The 16,682-nt window shown below is 40.4% G+C and overlaps 1 protein-coding gene across 1 annotated transcript; it reads right to left on the bottom strand.

The window, feature by feature from the left end:
- Positions 1–4,604: 4,604 nt before the first annotated feature.
- On the bottom strand, positions 4,605–15,572 carry rbm24a (RNA binding motif protein 24a). Its single transcript, XM_023262994.3, has 4 exons — positions 15,151–15,572; positions 13,946–14,069; positions 13,768–13,822; positions 4,605–7,207 (listed from the first exon to the last, which is right to left on the bottom strand). Exons 1-4 carry the CDS (start codon positions 15,316–15,318, stop codon positions 6,859–6,861), a joined length of 696 nt encoding a protein of 231 aa, XP_023118762.1. The 5' UTR covers positions 15,319–15,572; the 3' UTR covers positions 4,605–6,858.
- Between the last annotated feature and the right edge of the window lie 1,110 nt (positions 15,573–16,682).

Genomic DNA, 16,682 nt, shown 5'->3' with positions numbered 1-16,682 from the left:
CGACGCCGTGTCCGTGTCCGCAGGGGGACACCTCAGCAGGGTCCTCGCACCGCCACCGGAAGTCAAGTTGGAGCCCCATCTTGGAAATCCCCCACTTCCTAAAATCCCCCTCAACATGAGAACTGCTGTATTTATATCAACTGCTGATGGAGATCCAAATTAGATTTTACATCCTGGATGCAGAGAGCTCTTAAGAAAGTCACCACACAACTCAGTTAATCAAGTTTAAAGAAGTGCATGACTTATTAGACACTGCACTACAATAACAGACTTTAAATCTCCATTAGGGTCCAACTACAGAAACACTGGATCCCACTTAAGCCCCTTTTGAGAGCAGCCTTTTCCATTATCCTGACAGCCACTGAACACCTCAGCTCCATGTCTGACTGAGCACCCTGGTCACTTTATAATCAAAAGTCAAACTAAAACAAACCATTTTCATATTACTTTCAACGCTACACAAGATTCCAGTCTACTTCAAGTTGTGTCAAGTGATTTAACCCTTGTGTCGTCCTGTGGGTCAAAATTGACCCGTTTTAAGGTTTGAAAATGTGGAAAAATATATATTTTCACAGTGAAACTTCTGATGTCCACATTTTCAACATTTTTGGGAAATCTTTGAACATTTTTTGTGTAAAAAAAAAAAAGGAAATGTTAAAAATGTTTCTTAAGAACATTCACAAAAAAATCAACCAAAATCCAGTGAATTTCACTGGATTTTGCTTGATTTTTTGTGAATGTTCTTAAGAGAATATTAGAAGTTTTACTGATATATATGTAATGACTTTAGATATTTTTAGGATTTTTTGGAAGATTTTTACTCATTTATCAGGTCTATTATATACATGTATTATATTGGTTCATTCCAGTCCCAGATTAAAGAGGGAATCTACAACTGTCACTGTCATAACTACTCTGTCATACGGTCTTCAAGTTCTACCCAACAAATCAATGACACTGCCTTTCAAAAACCTCTAACCAATATGAGTTCATGTACAGTAGTGTGACATAGAGGGTGCTAACAGGAAGTGAGGTGCATATTCTCTCCTCAACAAGAGCATCTGAGAGCAGAACGTGTCAGATTCATAAGTTCCACCAATAATGAATAGAATCCAGCGTGTCTCGCCTTTGACCAAATGTTAACAAGAGTTGAGGTATCGCTTGTCGCATCCAGCTGTTTGTAGAAGTCTTTACTCTGAGTTTATTAAACACCTGCAGCTTCAAACAGCAGCAGGATCCATATAAGCATCTTCCAAAGCCGGTGAGCGACATGTGTTTATGCTTGTGGGACAACAGAACAAATGCGCCGCTCGCCTCATTAATTAGTCTGAGATAATTTATCAGGTTGAACAGAAAGTCTCACTGTGTACATTTCTTCACTTCAGACAGGTGAGTCGTCACACACACAGTCAGTCTGTTTGTAAACTGCGGTGCGTTGAAAATCTGTTCCTCTGTGCTTCCATTTCTTTGGCCCGCTTATATCGCTCAGTGAAAAACAATCTGTAAAACCCATAGGAGCTATAAATGGCAGTAGAATGTACTAGATATTCACATTTTATTGAAACATCAACAAAAAGAAATGTTTAACTGCATCATTGTACTTGCAAAAAATGAAGAACGTGCACTGCACAGTCTGTGTGTAAGAAATTAAGGTGGCAGTAAAATGCAAAGTAACGTTTTAAATCAAAACAGAATCAGAGGAATAAACATCAGAGGGAGAATCGACAACAGATGATAATGTTTCTTAAATCCAGTGCACTGAAAAATGTGGCCCTTAACCACCTGACTGAACTCTGAATGTACATATGAAGAAGCTGCTTCTTTACAGTCTGTATGCGCCCATATGAAATTTAAATAGAGCAAAATCTGGATAATGTACAGATTATTTCATATAATTTGACATGTATGTGCTGCATTCACATGTCTACTGCCGCTTCTAGCCCACTAGTCACCACATATGGAGCAGTTCAAAGTGGTTTAGCGACAGCATAACTCAGACCATTTTAAATGAGCTGAGCTGATTTATTTATCTGTGTCAGACAATTTCTCTCTTCATTCCCTTTTTTTTAACAGTCAAATGGGAAAATTGTGCAACTCTCTCTGTGTGTGGTTTCTTGGAAAACAATTAGAAACACTTGCATGTGTTCAAAGTGATCAGATATAACCAAACTCTAAACTGCCAGCGCCCCAGTCTGTAACAAAGACTTTCAGATAAAAATTAAAGCTGATTTAACACTCATGACTTCCTTCAGAAGATGTTCTACAAGTGGCTTTATAGACCCAGTGACTCTCCTCATGACAAGTAAACTAATCTTGATCTGTAAAACTCATGCAGTCAACAACTAAATAATCCTCATTAATGGACTGCCATTTGTTAAACAACAGTTAATTTTAATTACTCATTAACAAACTAACTGCAATGTGTGAAGGAAGAATTACTCTCTTTCCCCTTATTGAGGTATTTCCTCGCAGCTGTTAGCTGAAGACATCCCAGAATATCATGCAGGCTGCATCTGTCAACCACAGTCGCCTTAAATCAAGTTGTAGAACGTATAGATCACCTCATATTCAACCCCTGTTCCTATTTGCTTCTCCCAAACTGAGGCTGGGAGCACATTCTCTGTCCCTAATATGACCCTGAGAAAGGCAGATGCTGCAAAAGAAGATACATGAGAGAGAGACAACTGCTGTAGAAAAATATGACTTGGTTAAGATTAGATATTTAGTCTGACGTTACAGAGTAGACAAATTGTCTCCATATTGTGCCGTAATCTAAATATGGCATTCCTCCCGACTCAATATACACCCAAGGTTGAATAGAGTCCTCAGAACTGATGCTGCCAGTGCTCACATCACTGTGTTGCTGGTTGTATCACTTCTCCTGATATCAGTAAACCTTAACCTCAACATAAACCGTCCGAGTCTCCAGAGTGTGTCTGAGTGTGCCTCCTCATTCGTCTCTCGACATCGCAGAATTCCCTGACACATTGCACACACCCCTTTCTAAGTGATGCCACAGAGCAACAGAGTGCCTTCTCAACCTCAGACAGCTACATCATCCCTTTAATAAAGCAACAGTTTTATTCTTTTTATGTCACGAGGTCAGGTACTATGTTAGCTGCTGATTTTACCCATAAGGCCTTGCTCCGTCCACGCTGTGTCACGGTCACCCACCTGCACCTTGTGGCCCAGTTTCATGTTTCACCGGTGACCAAAATATTCCTCTGAGTCGAGAGAAAGATGGCAGAGAAAGAGCAGCTCGGCCTTTTTAGCATGACTTATTGATTAGCGGGCGGATGAATCATTGACGAACTGAATCCTTTGAGACTATATTATGTGTCGTCCAGGCGAACTCTTCCTGGGTGTGTCTGTGACGTTAATGTTTCATGTGACGTTGTTTGAGGGCAGGTTCACAATAAGGAGGAGCAGGGGAGGATGTGTGTTTTAATAGTTATTAATGAAATAACTGATAAATACATCAAGACTACGGAGCCCCAGAATGTTCAAAATTCATGTGAATAAGCAACAATTAAATTAACTGTGACATGAACTTTGGAAAATGTAAAAATGAAAGTCATTGAAATACTTTGAAATTCAAAATTTCAACCCTAGAGTGTTAGTGGAGGACATAAGACTTCTTTATTTTTGTGACAGTTTTCAAAATTTTTAATTTTCATGCTGAAATTCATGGTCAATGAAGTTACAATATATGTTTCCTTGTCTGTTAGTGGTTAAAAAAAAATTTAAAAATTCCAAGAAATGTATATATCATCACTTAGTACTACTCAACCATAAAATGTGTGAGTTTCATCAATTAACCGTGGTTAGTTTTGATGTTTTGACCACAAATATGGAAGAGACCTGAGCCACAAGTCTGTCTTTTTCCAACTTTGGCGAAAAGAGGAAGTTTGATTCGTTCCAGGCCTAAATAATGTATTGTAAGAGTTGATTTTAAGCTCATGTGAGATTATTTTTTCAAGTCTGTTTTGTTTTATAGTATTTCTCATGATAGGGGTTTGGTTTTCTTTGGGTCGCCACTTAACTTCTTTTAGTGCAGCAGCGACAGTTCCAGTTACTAACCTGCTGTTTTTAGATTAAGTTGTTGTCTCTTTATCGAGTTAACAAGCTAGTTTCATCAGATTTTACATGAGGTAATCCCCTGTCTCACACTGTTAAGTTTTACAATGTTTTACAAAAGCAAACAATCAGCATAACTGTGAACCATAGATATCATTCAAGAAAGTGTCGTCAGTTTGTACAAAAAACTAAAATAAAGAATGAAATTATGATATAACAGTAAATGTACTGACAGTGATGATATTTCACAAAAATGAGGTAAATTCTAATAATTTTCCTCAACTATTTCATGACTTCTTGGTTCATTTACACATTTTACACAATGTATTAATATGAATAGAATTTCATGTCTTTTTTATTTAATAGTGGTGACTTTGGGGTTCCGTGCATGTTGGATGTATAGAAGGATTAAAGTTTACATATGGATGATAGTAAAACACAACCAGCCCTTGTATGTTTGAAATGATAATAATGTGTGAAATAAACCTTCTAGTAGCAGTTCTCACAAAAAAGAAACGTCACCAGGCTTAAATATAGAACATTTTATTCCAATTTGAGTAAATGGTGTTGAAATTCTGAAGTAAAGGTTTTAATATCAACAGGACCTTTGCATTTAAATAGTAACACTTTACATGCCTTCATCCAGTGACAATGAAAAGCTCCTTAAAAAGTTTTTTTGTCATTTATTTTTCATATTTCCCTTGTAAGAAAGAGTTCAAGTATAAAAATTCCCAACAGTGTAAAATAGCCCATCTGATGAATATTAAGCAAAAGAAGCACAGCTACTGAAACCTCGACAACGACTATACATTCTAGTAGAGAAAAGCAGCATTTTTGCTTGTTTTTGTCAAAGTTATTGTTGTTTTTTTTCCTCTTATCTAAACACAGAAGAGGCAGAGTACAATCTGCATGCAAACAGGTCTGCATTTAAATAAAGTTCTTCCATACAAAAGGCATTAAGCTAATATTTAATGTTCTAAAGAGTCAAAAAGATAAAAAATAAAAGTACAGTGCACGTAACAGTATCTTAAATAATTCCTACATCAACATTTTTGGTTGAGTATGTTAATAATAATAATAATAATAGTAATAATAATAATAAAACTAATCAATAACTTATATATGCCTTGAGATGAGTACATAATATTATTAATACAGTACCGCCACTAAGTCTCTACTTTCGTCAGCATAGTCAACCCTCAAAAATAAATATCTTAAATAGTAGATTTCTCTCTTTTTTCAGTTTTTTTTCTCTCTTAAATAGCAGTAAAAATGTAAGGCACACAGACCGACGTAAAGTCAAAGAGTAAAACCCCCTTTTTCTCTCCATCCCACCTGGTGTTCTTGACAGACATGAGGCAGGCCAGTTGTTGGGGTGGCTTTGGTTAAAGTGTTTGTACCTGACGCCAGACGACAGCAGCACAGAGGTGGAAATGCTGACGGCGGCAGAGCTGAGGGTGAGGGGGGGGCTCGGCCGTGGGGCTCCGTGTCGGGTGGAAAGGGTGTAAAGTCGGTTCCCAATGGGCTCGGCCGGGGATTAAAATGTGACAGCTCAACAAACGAGCACAAGTGATGCGTTCTTTCCAGAGTGATCCGTCTGTGCGGCGCTGGAGCGGCTCTGTCCAACCCCCACCACACCAGCAGCTGCTCTCTCTTTCTCTGTTTTTTCCCTCTCTTTCCTTTCTCTCTCCATCCCAGAGCCAGAGAGAAACACGACTGTGCTGCCTTTGTCTTCCGACTGCTATGTGTGCAACTCTGGATGTATGCGTCAGTGTACGTGTGAGCGAAATGTGGAAAAGCAACAGATTTAGTGTTTCTCATTGTCTGAGGCCGTTTTCAACCTCTCTCCTTTTGTCAGTGCCTTTGTTTTGTTTGCCAAGTTCCCCTTTTAGTCCAAGAGTCAAGTCAGAGTTGATGACATTTTCAGTTCTTTCTGTCTTTTTTTTCCTTGTTTTTTTTGTCTCATGGTGATTTGTTTGCTTTGCATAGGTCAAGAGGTCGAGACACAGAGTAAAAAAAAAAAGGGACATTCAGCATCAGGAAGATTTAAAAAAAAGTAGTTCTTCAAATGTGTGTGACACAACGAGTTCTGAGTCCTCGACTTCCTGATAGAGGTCACATAATAATAGCTAACACATTGGAAACGGTTCCATTTCCCTGATTATCAGAAAATATTAACTCCAAAAAATGCACTTGAAAAGACAAAAAGAACAAGCAGAGCCCTCCATGTGTAATAATGACAATAATAAATATAAATGTTATGAGGGCATTAAATAACTGAAAACACTTGTGGAACACGACAAGTGAAAAAAAAGAGAGCATTTTCCTAAACTAACGTTAAAGACAGCAATAGGACTTGAAGGCTTAGTTGAACACCTATACCAACCACAGGGATTAGTTCCTGGATCTTCTCTCTAGAAATAAGTACTCTACTACAATGATAATAGTAATGATAATAATGATCATAGTAATAACAATAACAAGAATAAACCATTTTCATTATTTGTTCTGCGACTTTTTTTCGTTTTCTGCTTTTTTGGTTGAAGCACAGCAAGTTGGAAAGTTACTGTAAAAAAGTTCCTACCTCACCATCATCATCACCACCCTCATCATCACCACCATCATCATCATCACCTTTTCAAAGCAACTCTGCCTCTGAGCTGCTGGCACGCCACACTCTTAAGGCCACTCCCTCTTTCTTTTCCTTCTCTCCTTGTAGTAAATCAGCGGTGGCCGGGCTCGGGCCTCCTCTCTCTGCATGTCCAGTGCTTGCAGCGGCTGCTATTGCATGCGGTCGGCTTGCAGCTGCTGAGGCTGGTACTGGCCGAAGGCTGCGGCGGCGGCGGCGGCTGAGCCCGGGGCGGTGGTGGCTAAAGGCTGCTGGACTGCGTAGCCATAGCCGGTGGTGGTCATGTACCCCGTGGCAGCAGGGGAGGCGGCGTAAGGATACTGCTCGTATGCGGCGGCGGCAGCGCTGGCGGCGGCTGCAGAATACTGTGCATAGGCAGCTCCGGTGTAGTCGATGTACGGGGAGGAGGCGGTGGCAGGTGCAGCGGCTGTAGGCTGCACGTGAGGGATGACCACGCTAGGCTGAACGAAGGCCTGAGGGTAGACGTAGTGGGCCGGGATGCTGTGGAGGTAGGGGGGGGAACACACACAGTTTGTTTAATTCAGTTAAAAAAACAGTAAAATGTGAGCCCACCCTAAAACCCAACTCCACCACACTGCGGCCAAGCGCCCTCCCTCCACCCAGCCCCAGTCCAATCCACCAGTCAAGAACACCAAGGAAATGCCTGCTAGTAGGGATTAGAACAATATAGGGTTGCCAAAATAGAAAACTCTGTGAAAAGAAGACTGGAAGGTGAGGAAAGTTTGGAACACCCAGAGGTGTTTAACCTCTGGGCCACTCAGATCTGCTGAACATTTGTGTGATCGCATTCGGAGGAAGTGATGATGTCATGGTCTCTACGGGATACAACATGGGAGACAGGTTTTTATTTTTCATCCCTGTTCGGGTCAGTTTTGACATTGTGTCGTGGAGACAGAAGTGCAGAGAGGCAGAGGGAGGTGGGGGGAAAGGGAAAAAAAGGAAAGCACAAGTGTGGGATCAGTAACCTGCAGCTCATCTGTCAGTCACTTATGGATTTGGCTCTGGTGCCGTCGCTGCCTGCTGGAGGGCGAGCAGGCAGCGGAGGGGGGCTTACAGTGCCGGGGGTGGGGGTGTGAACAGAGGAGATGAGCCCGGGGAAGCATTGTGAAAATGTCACTGCCACTTTGACAGCTGGACAGTTTTAAAAAGGGACGCTGCTGGCCATTTCCCCCTCTGTGTCGGGACAAAGAGCCGGGGAGGCAGCGGGGGGAGCCGGGACTAGGCTCTGCACTGAGAGGGATGTTTCCATTAAATAAACAGTTCTGAACAATGAGCACATTCTGCCCTCCATGACATAGCCTTATCCCACTCCCACCCCCTCCCCGTCCAAACTCTAATCGGTCTGGAAACTCGGTTGGACGGCAAGCATGAGGGGAGCTTTTGAAATTTACACGACTGAGAGAAGTCAAGTGACAACTTTTGACTGAGGATGAAAAAATTAATTTGAGTCTTTGATGTCGCCTCCCTCCATGTTGGAGATAAAAGTAAAGTCAAATTCAATCTGACGAGAGGCATCAGGCTTAACAGATGTTGACAAGACTCCAGCAAACAGCCATGTGTCTGAGTTTGAATAAACACGGCTGATAAATCAATGAAACCTAATATAATCAGTGGACATCAGGTGGTCGGTTTGGATTTGGAGAGAAAAGAGAAGGAGTGGAAAATGTTCAAGAAAGAAAGGCAGGATCTATCGTGGCAACCCTATTGTGAGCACTCCATTATCCAATCCAATCCACATCGCAACCGAAAACAGTGGACCAGGAGAAAAACAGGAAAAACAACAACAGCAAGGTGTCAGAGAGGAAGAAATATGTAAAAAAAAAAAAAAAAAAACCAACAACCCTCGACTACACTGACTACAAGAACAACGACAAGGCCACAGCACAATCACTCCACTGAAAGGACAAAAAAGTGAAAGGAGAAGTGTAAGCTAAGTAAGTGGGCATGTAGAGGAATGACACACACAAACACACACACAGGCATCTATAAAGGCCACTGACGAAATATCTGAGCGACACTGGGCTGAAAAACATCTGAAACTGTGTATTTTTTTTCCTCATGTGATGCTGAAATCCTCATTTAAGGCTCACGCTAATGAAAGTCAGCAGGTCGAGGCGGGTTGTCAGGATCCCTAAAGCTGCCTAATCAGAAACTCCCACACACTGCTGCAGAGAGTCTGACGTGAAATCGCCGAATTAACAGCAAAGAGGGAGGAAATTCCTCACATTTGGAGTGGACGACGCGCTGATTTGCAGATATCTGATATGCAAATCGGATTGATGTAAGACGCAAACACACAGGACATACAGACGCACACACTGTCATGAAGCAATTCCAAAAAAAAGCTCTATTTAATTGTGTTTGCAACATTTTTGATTTAAAAACCAAAATCATGAGCTGCCTCAGAGCTGACTGGAGGAAACGGCAAGCAAATGACAGCATAGAAAGGGGATTTTATGTTTGATGTTTGTACAAATCTCCAGTGAGAACCTCGGATTTAATCATTCTAATTTGATAATATAAAAAAATATATATGGTTTTAGAGTCAAGAATTTAATCTTTGTGCATGCTTTGAAATATTCACTCTAAATTCTAGCTTCTCGTGCAGTTAAAGGTCTGTATTTAATGTACAGTAGATGGTGGGAATAACTTAACTGGAAACAGATTTAGCTTGTGTACTGTTTTTAGTTACAACTGGCATTTGCTACTGGATGGATCCATAAAAGCCTGAGACATTTTCTTTATATCCTGTCATAGAATTCCAAAACATTAGGCCTTTATATAGAAGTTTTTACAGAGTTGCCTGCGGCAGTGGGAGCTTTACAGCCCTTCAATCCGCCTTGTGGGAACAGGACATTAGAGAAACATTAAACATTTCAGTAGCTGCTGAACGTGGTTAACATGGAGGCTGCAGCTCAGGACAGTTTTGGACTCATATGAAATCAAACTCTCAGCTCGGTGCATTTTGAGCCGTCCATTCCAGCTCTGTATCTATGGGATGGTGTGGGCAGAATACCACACATACACAAACGTGCACATATACGATCACACAAAGCACATACTGGAGTTGGTGGACAAAGCTGTGATCTATCCAATATGGCTTTCTTGACCCTCCTGTTGTCCTCATTTATGGGCGCCAAAAAATATTGTTTCCTTGTCTGAAAAAAATCTAAAAATTCTGCAAAAAAATTCCCCAAATTTCTGAAAATTTGCAAAATCTTCAGGAAGAAATTTTCCCTTAAAAGTTTTATTTAAAAAAAAAAAAAAAATCCCACAAATTTGACAAGAAAATTCTTGTAATATTTTCAAAAAATTTGTAAAAATCTTCCAAAAAATCCTAAAAATATCTAAAGTGATTACATATATATCAGTAAAACTTCTAATATTTTCTTTAAGAATATTCACAAAAAATCAATCAAAATCCAGCGAAATTCGCTGGATTTTGGTTGATTTTTACGTGAATGTTCTTAAGAAACATTTTTAACATTTCTTTTTTTCCACCAAAAAATGTTCAAAGATTTCCCAAAAATGTTATAAATGTGGACATCAGAAGTTTCACTGTGAAAATATATTTTTTTCCACATTTCCAAACTTTAAAACGGGCCAGTTTTGACCTGCAGGACGACATGAGGGTTAAAAGGGTCGTAGAATGAAAGAATCTGAACTGCAATATTTGTGTGGACGCGCTGCTACCTCCAGTGTGTCTGACTGTTCCTCTGCGTCTTCACTGGAATGTCATGTAACCCAGCGGTCATTAAAGTTCACAGCTAAATAAAGGTTCTCCTCCGTCGCTGTCTGCTGAGGGGAACCGGTGTGTGCGAGCTGATGTGTGTCGGCTGGTTGTGTGTGAGCGGTTGTCGGTTCACACCTGCCTCACTTTGATAGACTTTGGTTATTATGGCCAAGTCACAGATGGCTCTGGTGTCTAGTTTCACTATGAGTACAGCAGGACTTTAGCCAGTCACAACACAGAAGTCTACTTGGATCAGGTTAGTTTTGTTTAAACTGTCGCAACATCAGCTTTTAGTACATGATCATCAATGGCCAAAAGAATTTAAGATACTGAAATTACCATGGCTGCTGTGAAGCTATCAGTCAAATTTATCTTTAACTTTTTTATTGTGCGTTTCGTCCATTTTCTGCTGACGGAATTAGATGCAAAATTGGAGTGTGGGAAGGTGGGGACAATCTGTAACCATGACTGTACAGTAGGTTGTTCCTATGTTGAGTGTCAGCCTAATAATTACTCAAACTGGATTTTATTAGCATGACATCCATATTTCAGTTTTTAAAGGCCCCCTCTGCTGAAAACAAAGTTTGCCTTTGTCTTGTTAACATGTCCGTAGAAACAGGAATTCCAGAGGCGAGTTTAAATAATGAAAACTAAATGGAAAGAGTTGAATTTTTAGTGAAAATGTTGGAATTCAGTTTCAAATTTTTGAGATTCTAACTCAAATTTTTATTCCAATTATTCATGTTTCGCAATTTAAAATCAAAGCATGATGCTGAAATCCAAATTTTTGTTAGTTATTCAAAGTTTACGTAAAATATTCAAATTCAGTTTCTAGTGACACATGTTTGTGCCCATATCCAAGTATTACTATTTGCATTGCCGGGCCTATCTCCATAGTTCTGTGTTAGCGTGAGTATTATTGTTGAATACTTTATGTTTATAATCATTGTCTAATTATTTGAAGCAAAAGTCTTGTAATTGTGGTGTAAAGTAGCTTTACGGTAGGTGAGTTGGTGTGCTGGGCTGCAGCGAGAGAGGCAGGGTCTGCTTAAATCCATTCATTTTACAGGATGCAATGGAGCAGAGTTACATCTAAGCCATTTTAAGGGGATATTTAAGGGATATTTTCACAAAAAACACTCTAAATATGTAACTTTGATATGCAGAGATGAGTTTTTAGAGGAATAATCAACGTGTGGAGAGGGACTTAAATATCATGGTTATCATCAATACTGGTAAATCATGACAGCCTTTCACCAAACATGGGAGTCTATTAACAACAATAATACAGTCAAAATCGGAGAGTGAATTGAGACAGTTTTGTAAGTGCAGAAAAAAGTTTGTGAGCATTTTGTGGGCATGAGAAGACATTTAGCTAGAATCATCTGCCATGCCTATGTACTTACTTAGTTACTCTTATGGGATTTGTGAAGCTTTTTAGCCATGATTCAGCTGATGACGGCAGAAACTTACAAGTTCAAGGGAATGTGCAGGGTTCTCAAGATCTATGAGGCAAGTTTACGATTTTTGAGCTTTCGTTGGGGTTCCCATCATAACCAAATTTTCCCTTTGAGTTTGTTTGCGCGGATTACAAACTGGAAAATCTTGGCAAATCCCGGCAAATTGGTCCTTATTTTTCAAAATTAGACTTGAAGATTGATCAGCCTTTTGTCAGCAATGGACTTCTGTATATTCACAGATTTTTCACCAAGTGACTGAAGGTTCAGGGTCACATGTGATGGCTAACTTGACTCTGTTAACTATGTAAATACACATTTACAGGCTATATGTGAGATGTCACATCCCTGCTCTTTACATGACAGAGAGAGACAGCTCCCACACCCTCACCGGACCCCCCCCAACACACACACAACTCAGCTTCATGCGACTGCAGCGTCAGCATTCAGGGCTTTGTGTGGCACAATGGGTGCGCTTGTTTTCCTTAACACCCCGAGCCCATGTGACGAAAGCTCGCTCCAAGAGAATAAGAGAGAGAGAGAGAGAGAGACATCCAGACATTTGTTTGTGTCACATTGGAGACTTTGGTGCGTTGACCTGAGCTGAGCTGAAAGACACACACACACACACACACACACACACACACACACACACACACACACACACACACACACACACACACACACACACACACGGACATACATACGAACACAATAAGACCCCATACCCACATGTACCAGCACAACCAGACACACATAGCAGCACATGCAGCTCACATAATGGCTCGTCATTCACTCATAAGCACATTTCTGACGCTGCTATATGACCACACGCCAAAATTTGGAAAGAGGTGGGACGGCTGTACAGGCCGAAACCACAATAATGTGAATTCGTCTCTATGTTGTGTTAATGTGAGGAACACCAGGAGGATGCTATGAGCGCACACACACAAGCAGTGATGGGTTTGGTTATTCTGAGGGCAAAGTGTGAGGGGCAGGTAGGTAAAAAACAAAAAAATAAAAAACAAAACAAAGAAACTCCACACAGAAAATTCACCACTCGCTCAAACAAGACAGCACATCCTGTTAAACAAAACAGGACAACCACAAGCTAAAAGCAATTTTTAAAAAAAAAGAAAAACTTTGCTCCTCCTCTGCAAAGTTGACACGCTTCCACAAAAAAAGGAAAAAGAACACCCCAAAAAGATTCAATCAATCCAGCTTTTTTTTCTTTTCTTTTTTTTTTGTCACTAAAGTCAGAAACCACACGGTTTAGCTAACAACACCACTTCATAACTGCACACAAAGCTACGTTCTATTCAAGTAAAATAAAAAAAAAGTCAAACTGAAACCCACGTACATGCATCTGTAATCACCATTTTGAGAGCTTGTTTGTGTGTGTTTGAGTCTACAGGTAATTCCTTTCTCTGATCTGTCATTATGCTCGCAGAACTATTCCACAAACCAGCGCAGTAAGCTTAACCGAAAGCGAGCCTGTCGAACCAGAGAAAGATAGATAACATTGAGTCAGGCCGGAAGTTTCCATCATTGTCCACTCAGCAAACACATGTAAGTATGTATACACACTCACACACTTTCTTCTTTTTTTTTTTTTTTACAAACAGGCAAACCTAGAAAAGGCAGTTTGACTGGCTTTTTTGGTGGATGATGACTTAAAAAAATGCAAAATATTACATATTATCCACCTGTGATTATCAGCCATTCATTCCAGGAGAAAAAGCATAAAGGATCAGACTAATTGTATCAATTATAACCAATTAAACTGAATAATTTAGTCAATTTACATCTCAGCATTCCTCTTAAACACATGTAGACTCATCAGTTCTTACCCATAAGGCCTTTGGATGAACGCAGGGTGAATTTGGGGAACACCAAAGGTAAAACCTGCAAAATAAAACAACTTTAACTGCAGAAAAGACTGACTGGCTGAGTAGCTATAACCCAGTAACCTCCTAACATGTTGCTACATCTGCAGCAGACATTTGAAGAACGCCACACTGTCTTTACCTGGCTGCATCACCCGAGGTTTGGCCCCCAGGTAGGCCAGGTTGACGTTGGCCTTCCTGCCATCGATGATTGGGTTTGGGTCCTTGCAGGCCCGGTCTGCGGCCGAGCGGTCGGCCATCGTCACCTGACAGGAGGCAAAAACAGAGCATGAGAAAGATGTGCAGACTCCTCAGCCGTCACAGCACAGATAGCTGCGTATAAAATATTATAAACTGATGGCTGCTTGTAAGAGAGAAACACATTTTTATACTGAGGTGTGTGTGCAAGAGTGTTCTCTCTGTGGCGGGTATTTGGCAGCACACACACATTTATCACCCTCATGTGGATGTGATGAAACTATGAGCAGTGAATGGGAGCCAAGCTGGGGCTGAACAGTCACTTCCACTGCAACAACTGGACTTTATTACTCGACTTTGAACTTTAGGGCCATCGATGTGCTTTTAAGCATAACTGAGAAGACAATAAATACATTATTATGATGTAAATGTGTCAATAAAGAGAAGATCTAAGCAAAAGTTGGAGCAATTTCAGTTGAACCCGACACACAAGAGCAGAAAATAAGTCAGTTACCTCTCAAATCAAATTAAAGTTATCAATTAAGACTATACTTGCTATGCAGATCAGTCTCCTCGGTTGCTGGTGTTACATTTATATGTATGCATATCTGAAATATGTATAAATTAACTAAACTGCCTCTAAAAAGACAGTTTTTAAACCTACGGAGTGATTTATGTCTCCAAAAAATGCGCCTCAAATGCTTTTGGTGCCAGATTTTATGACACCTTGGAGCAGTTATGTTTTGGTGTTTCTTTTTTTTCTTTCCTCCAGTGTTGTAAACAGATGGAAGACGATGAAACCACAAGTGTTTCGCAAAACTGCCTCTGAAATATCAAGATATTATCGTGCGCCCACCAGAGCTGTCAGCGAGAGGGCAGCTCACTGAAAAACGTGTCAGGGCGCATACCAACGCGCAACAAGTCGGTGGGTGCGAGATTGCAATAGAAGCCAGTGACAAATTTAAGCAGGGCCTTCTTATCAAAACATAAACATCCCGTGACCGCAGAAAGATATATCAGTGTTAGTCATGATGTTGTGAAAGACCGCAACATCCAAGACACGTTACAGAAAACACTTGGATTGGATTCGTGCGTAAAAGTTTCATTGTGCGTAAAAGTGAAAATTGGATATTATAGAGTGATACTTACAAATCCATAGCCTCTAGACTTGCCGGTCTGCCTGTCAGTGATGACCACCGCTTCTTCAATCTCACCAAAAACCTCAAAATATTTCCTGAGACTTGAGTCCGTGGTGTGGTAGGGAAGCCCCCCGACAAAAATCTTCGTGTAGGTCGTGTCCTTTTGCGTGGTGTGCATCGTTAGTGCAAAAATACAATAAATAGAAACAACACAAAATAATAGTGCAATGTCTCCTTATCGATAATTCTTTGGATGCAGAGAGAGAGAGAGGAGAGTTCAGCTGGCTCTAACTTTTTTCAGAAGAGAAAACAACACAAAAAAAAACTTCGACAGTGATGAAGCCTGGAGGTAGATTAATCTTGCGACAGTAAAGAGGGCAGTAATATGGAGCGGATTGTCCCAAAGATACCATCAGGTGTTTCCAGCTCTTCTTGGTAACTCTGCTGTCTAACTAAATAGGTTTGGGACCCATTCCCTAAAAGCGTTGCCTCAAACTCCACCCAGTTTTCAGTCTCTCTGCCCGCCCACCGATCAGGGCGCACAAACAGCTGGGAAGCCTGCTCAGTGCGGAACACTGGAGCTCCTTCACGCAGGCACATCCAAGGCTGCAATCACGTTTAATTAACCATCGAGGGCCAACAAAACCTGACACCTGATGATGGGACAAAGACATGTGGAGGCTTTCAGAAGATGTGCAAAATAAAACAATGCTTTTTTGTGTTGTCTTTACAAACATTAACCTTTATCTATTTTGTATTTTTTGGTCAGATTAGGGCTTTTTTGTTGTTGTTTTCTGGGGGAAAAAGTTCTAAAAATGTTTCCACATAAACAGCCGGTCAGGGGACATGACAGCAGTGAGCAGACAAACAGGTGCAGCTTTGCAGTAGAGACAGTCCACTTGTGGGGGGTTGACAAAGTTTGGGCAAGTTTCTGCACAAGGCCAGAAGGCACACAATAAGTGTGGAGTGCACTCTAATGCTGCTGTCCCTAGAAGACCTGTGATTCTGCTTTTCTATGAACATTTTACCTTATCAACCTTTATCTAGAGGTTAAAAGGTTGTAGGTTCCATTGTTTCCATTGCTGATATGCACATATAACAGGTTTGTAGACATATCTAGCTTTAATTAACTCAAACAAGATACACTGAGGCAAGTTGTAGTGTCTTAAAAAGATTAGTTTCTGGATTTGTTGGGATTTTCTGTATAGTTTTCTGGTGTCTTAACCCCAATTTTAAATCAGTCAATACATTCTTAACCTTAATAGTTAAGATAGATTTGGATAATAAATAAAATTACACAAACTTAACCTTATTATTTAACATTAATCTGACTTCTCTACTAGAAAACACTTTGGCTCAACTTCTGTTGTTAGAAATGTGACTTCACCTGACTAAAAAAGACAGTCATGCACTCACAGATGTAGGCGTAATCAAATTGCGTAAAACAGGAAAATTGCTAAGATGAGGGATGATCACCAGTCAGGGATCAGCTCAGTCAACATCAGAGATTAAAATAACTTGTCTTCCTCTGACTGCTAGATC

The sequence above is a fragment of the Amphiprion ocellaris genome, chromosome 15 (assembly GCF_022539595.1).
Source record: "Amphiprion ocellaris isolate individual 3 ecotype Okinawa chromosome 15, ASM2253959v1, whole genome shotgun sequence".
Taxonomy (NCBI): domain Eukaryota; kingdom Metazoa; phylum Chordata; class Actinopteri; family Pomacentridae; genus Amphiprion; species Amphiprion ocellaris.
Note: the sequence above shows the minus strand (reverse complement) of the source record. Positions and strands in the feature narration are given on the sequence as shown.

Bases quoted from the DNA above. Each gene is read 5' to 3' on its own strand.
- rbm24a (XM_023262994.3), bottom strand. From the start codon at position 15,318: ATGCACACCACGCAAAAGGACACGACCTACACGAAGATTTTTGTCGGG. The intron at 14,070-15,150 runs GTAAGTATCACT...GCCTCCTGTCAG, and splicing joins AGTCTAGAGGCTATGGATTT to GTGACGATGGCCGACCGCTC. The intron at 13,823-13,945 runs GTAAAGACAGTG...TTTATTTTGCAG, and splicing joins ACCTCGGGTGATGCAGCCAG to GTTTTACCTTTGGTGTTCCC.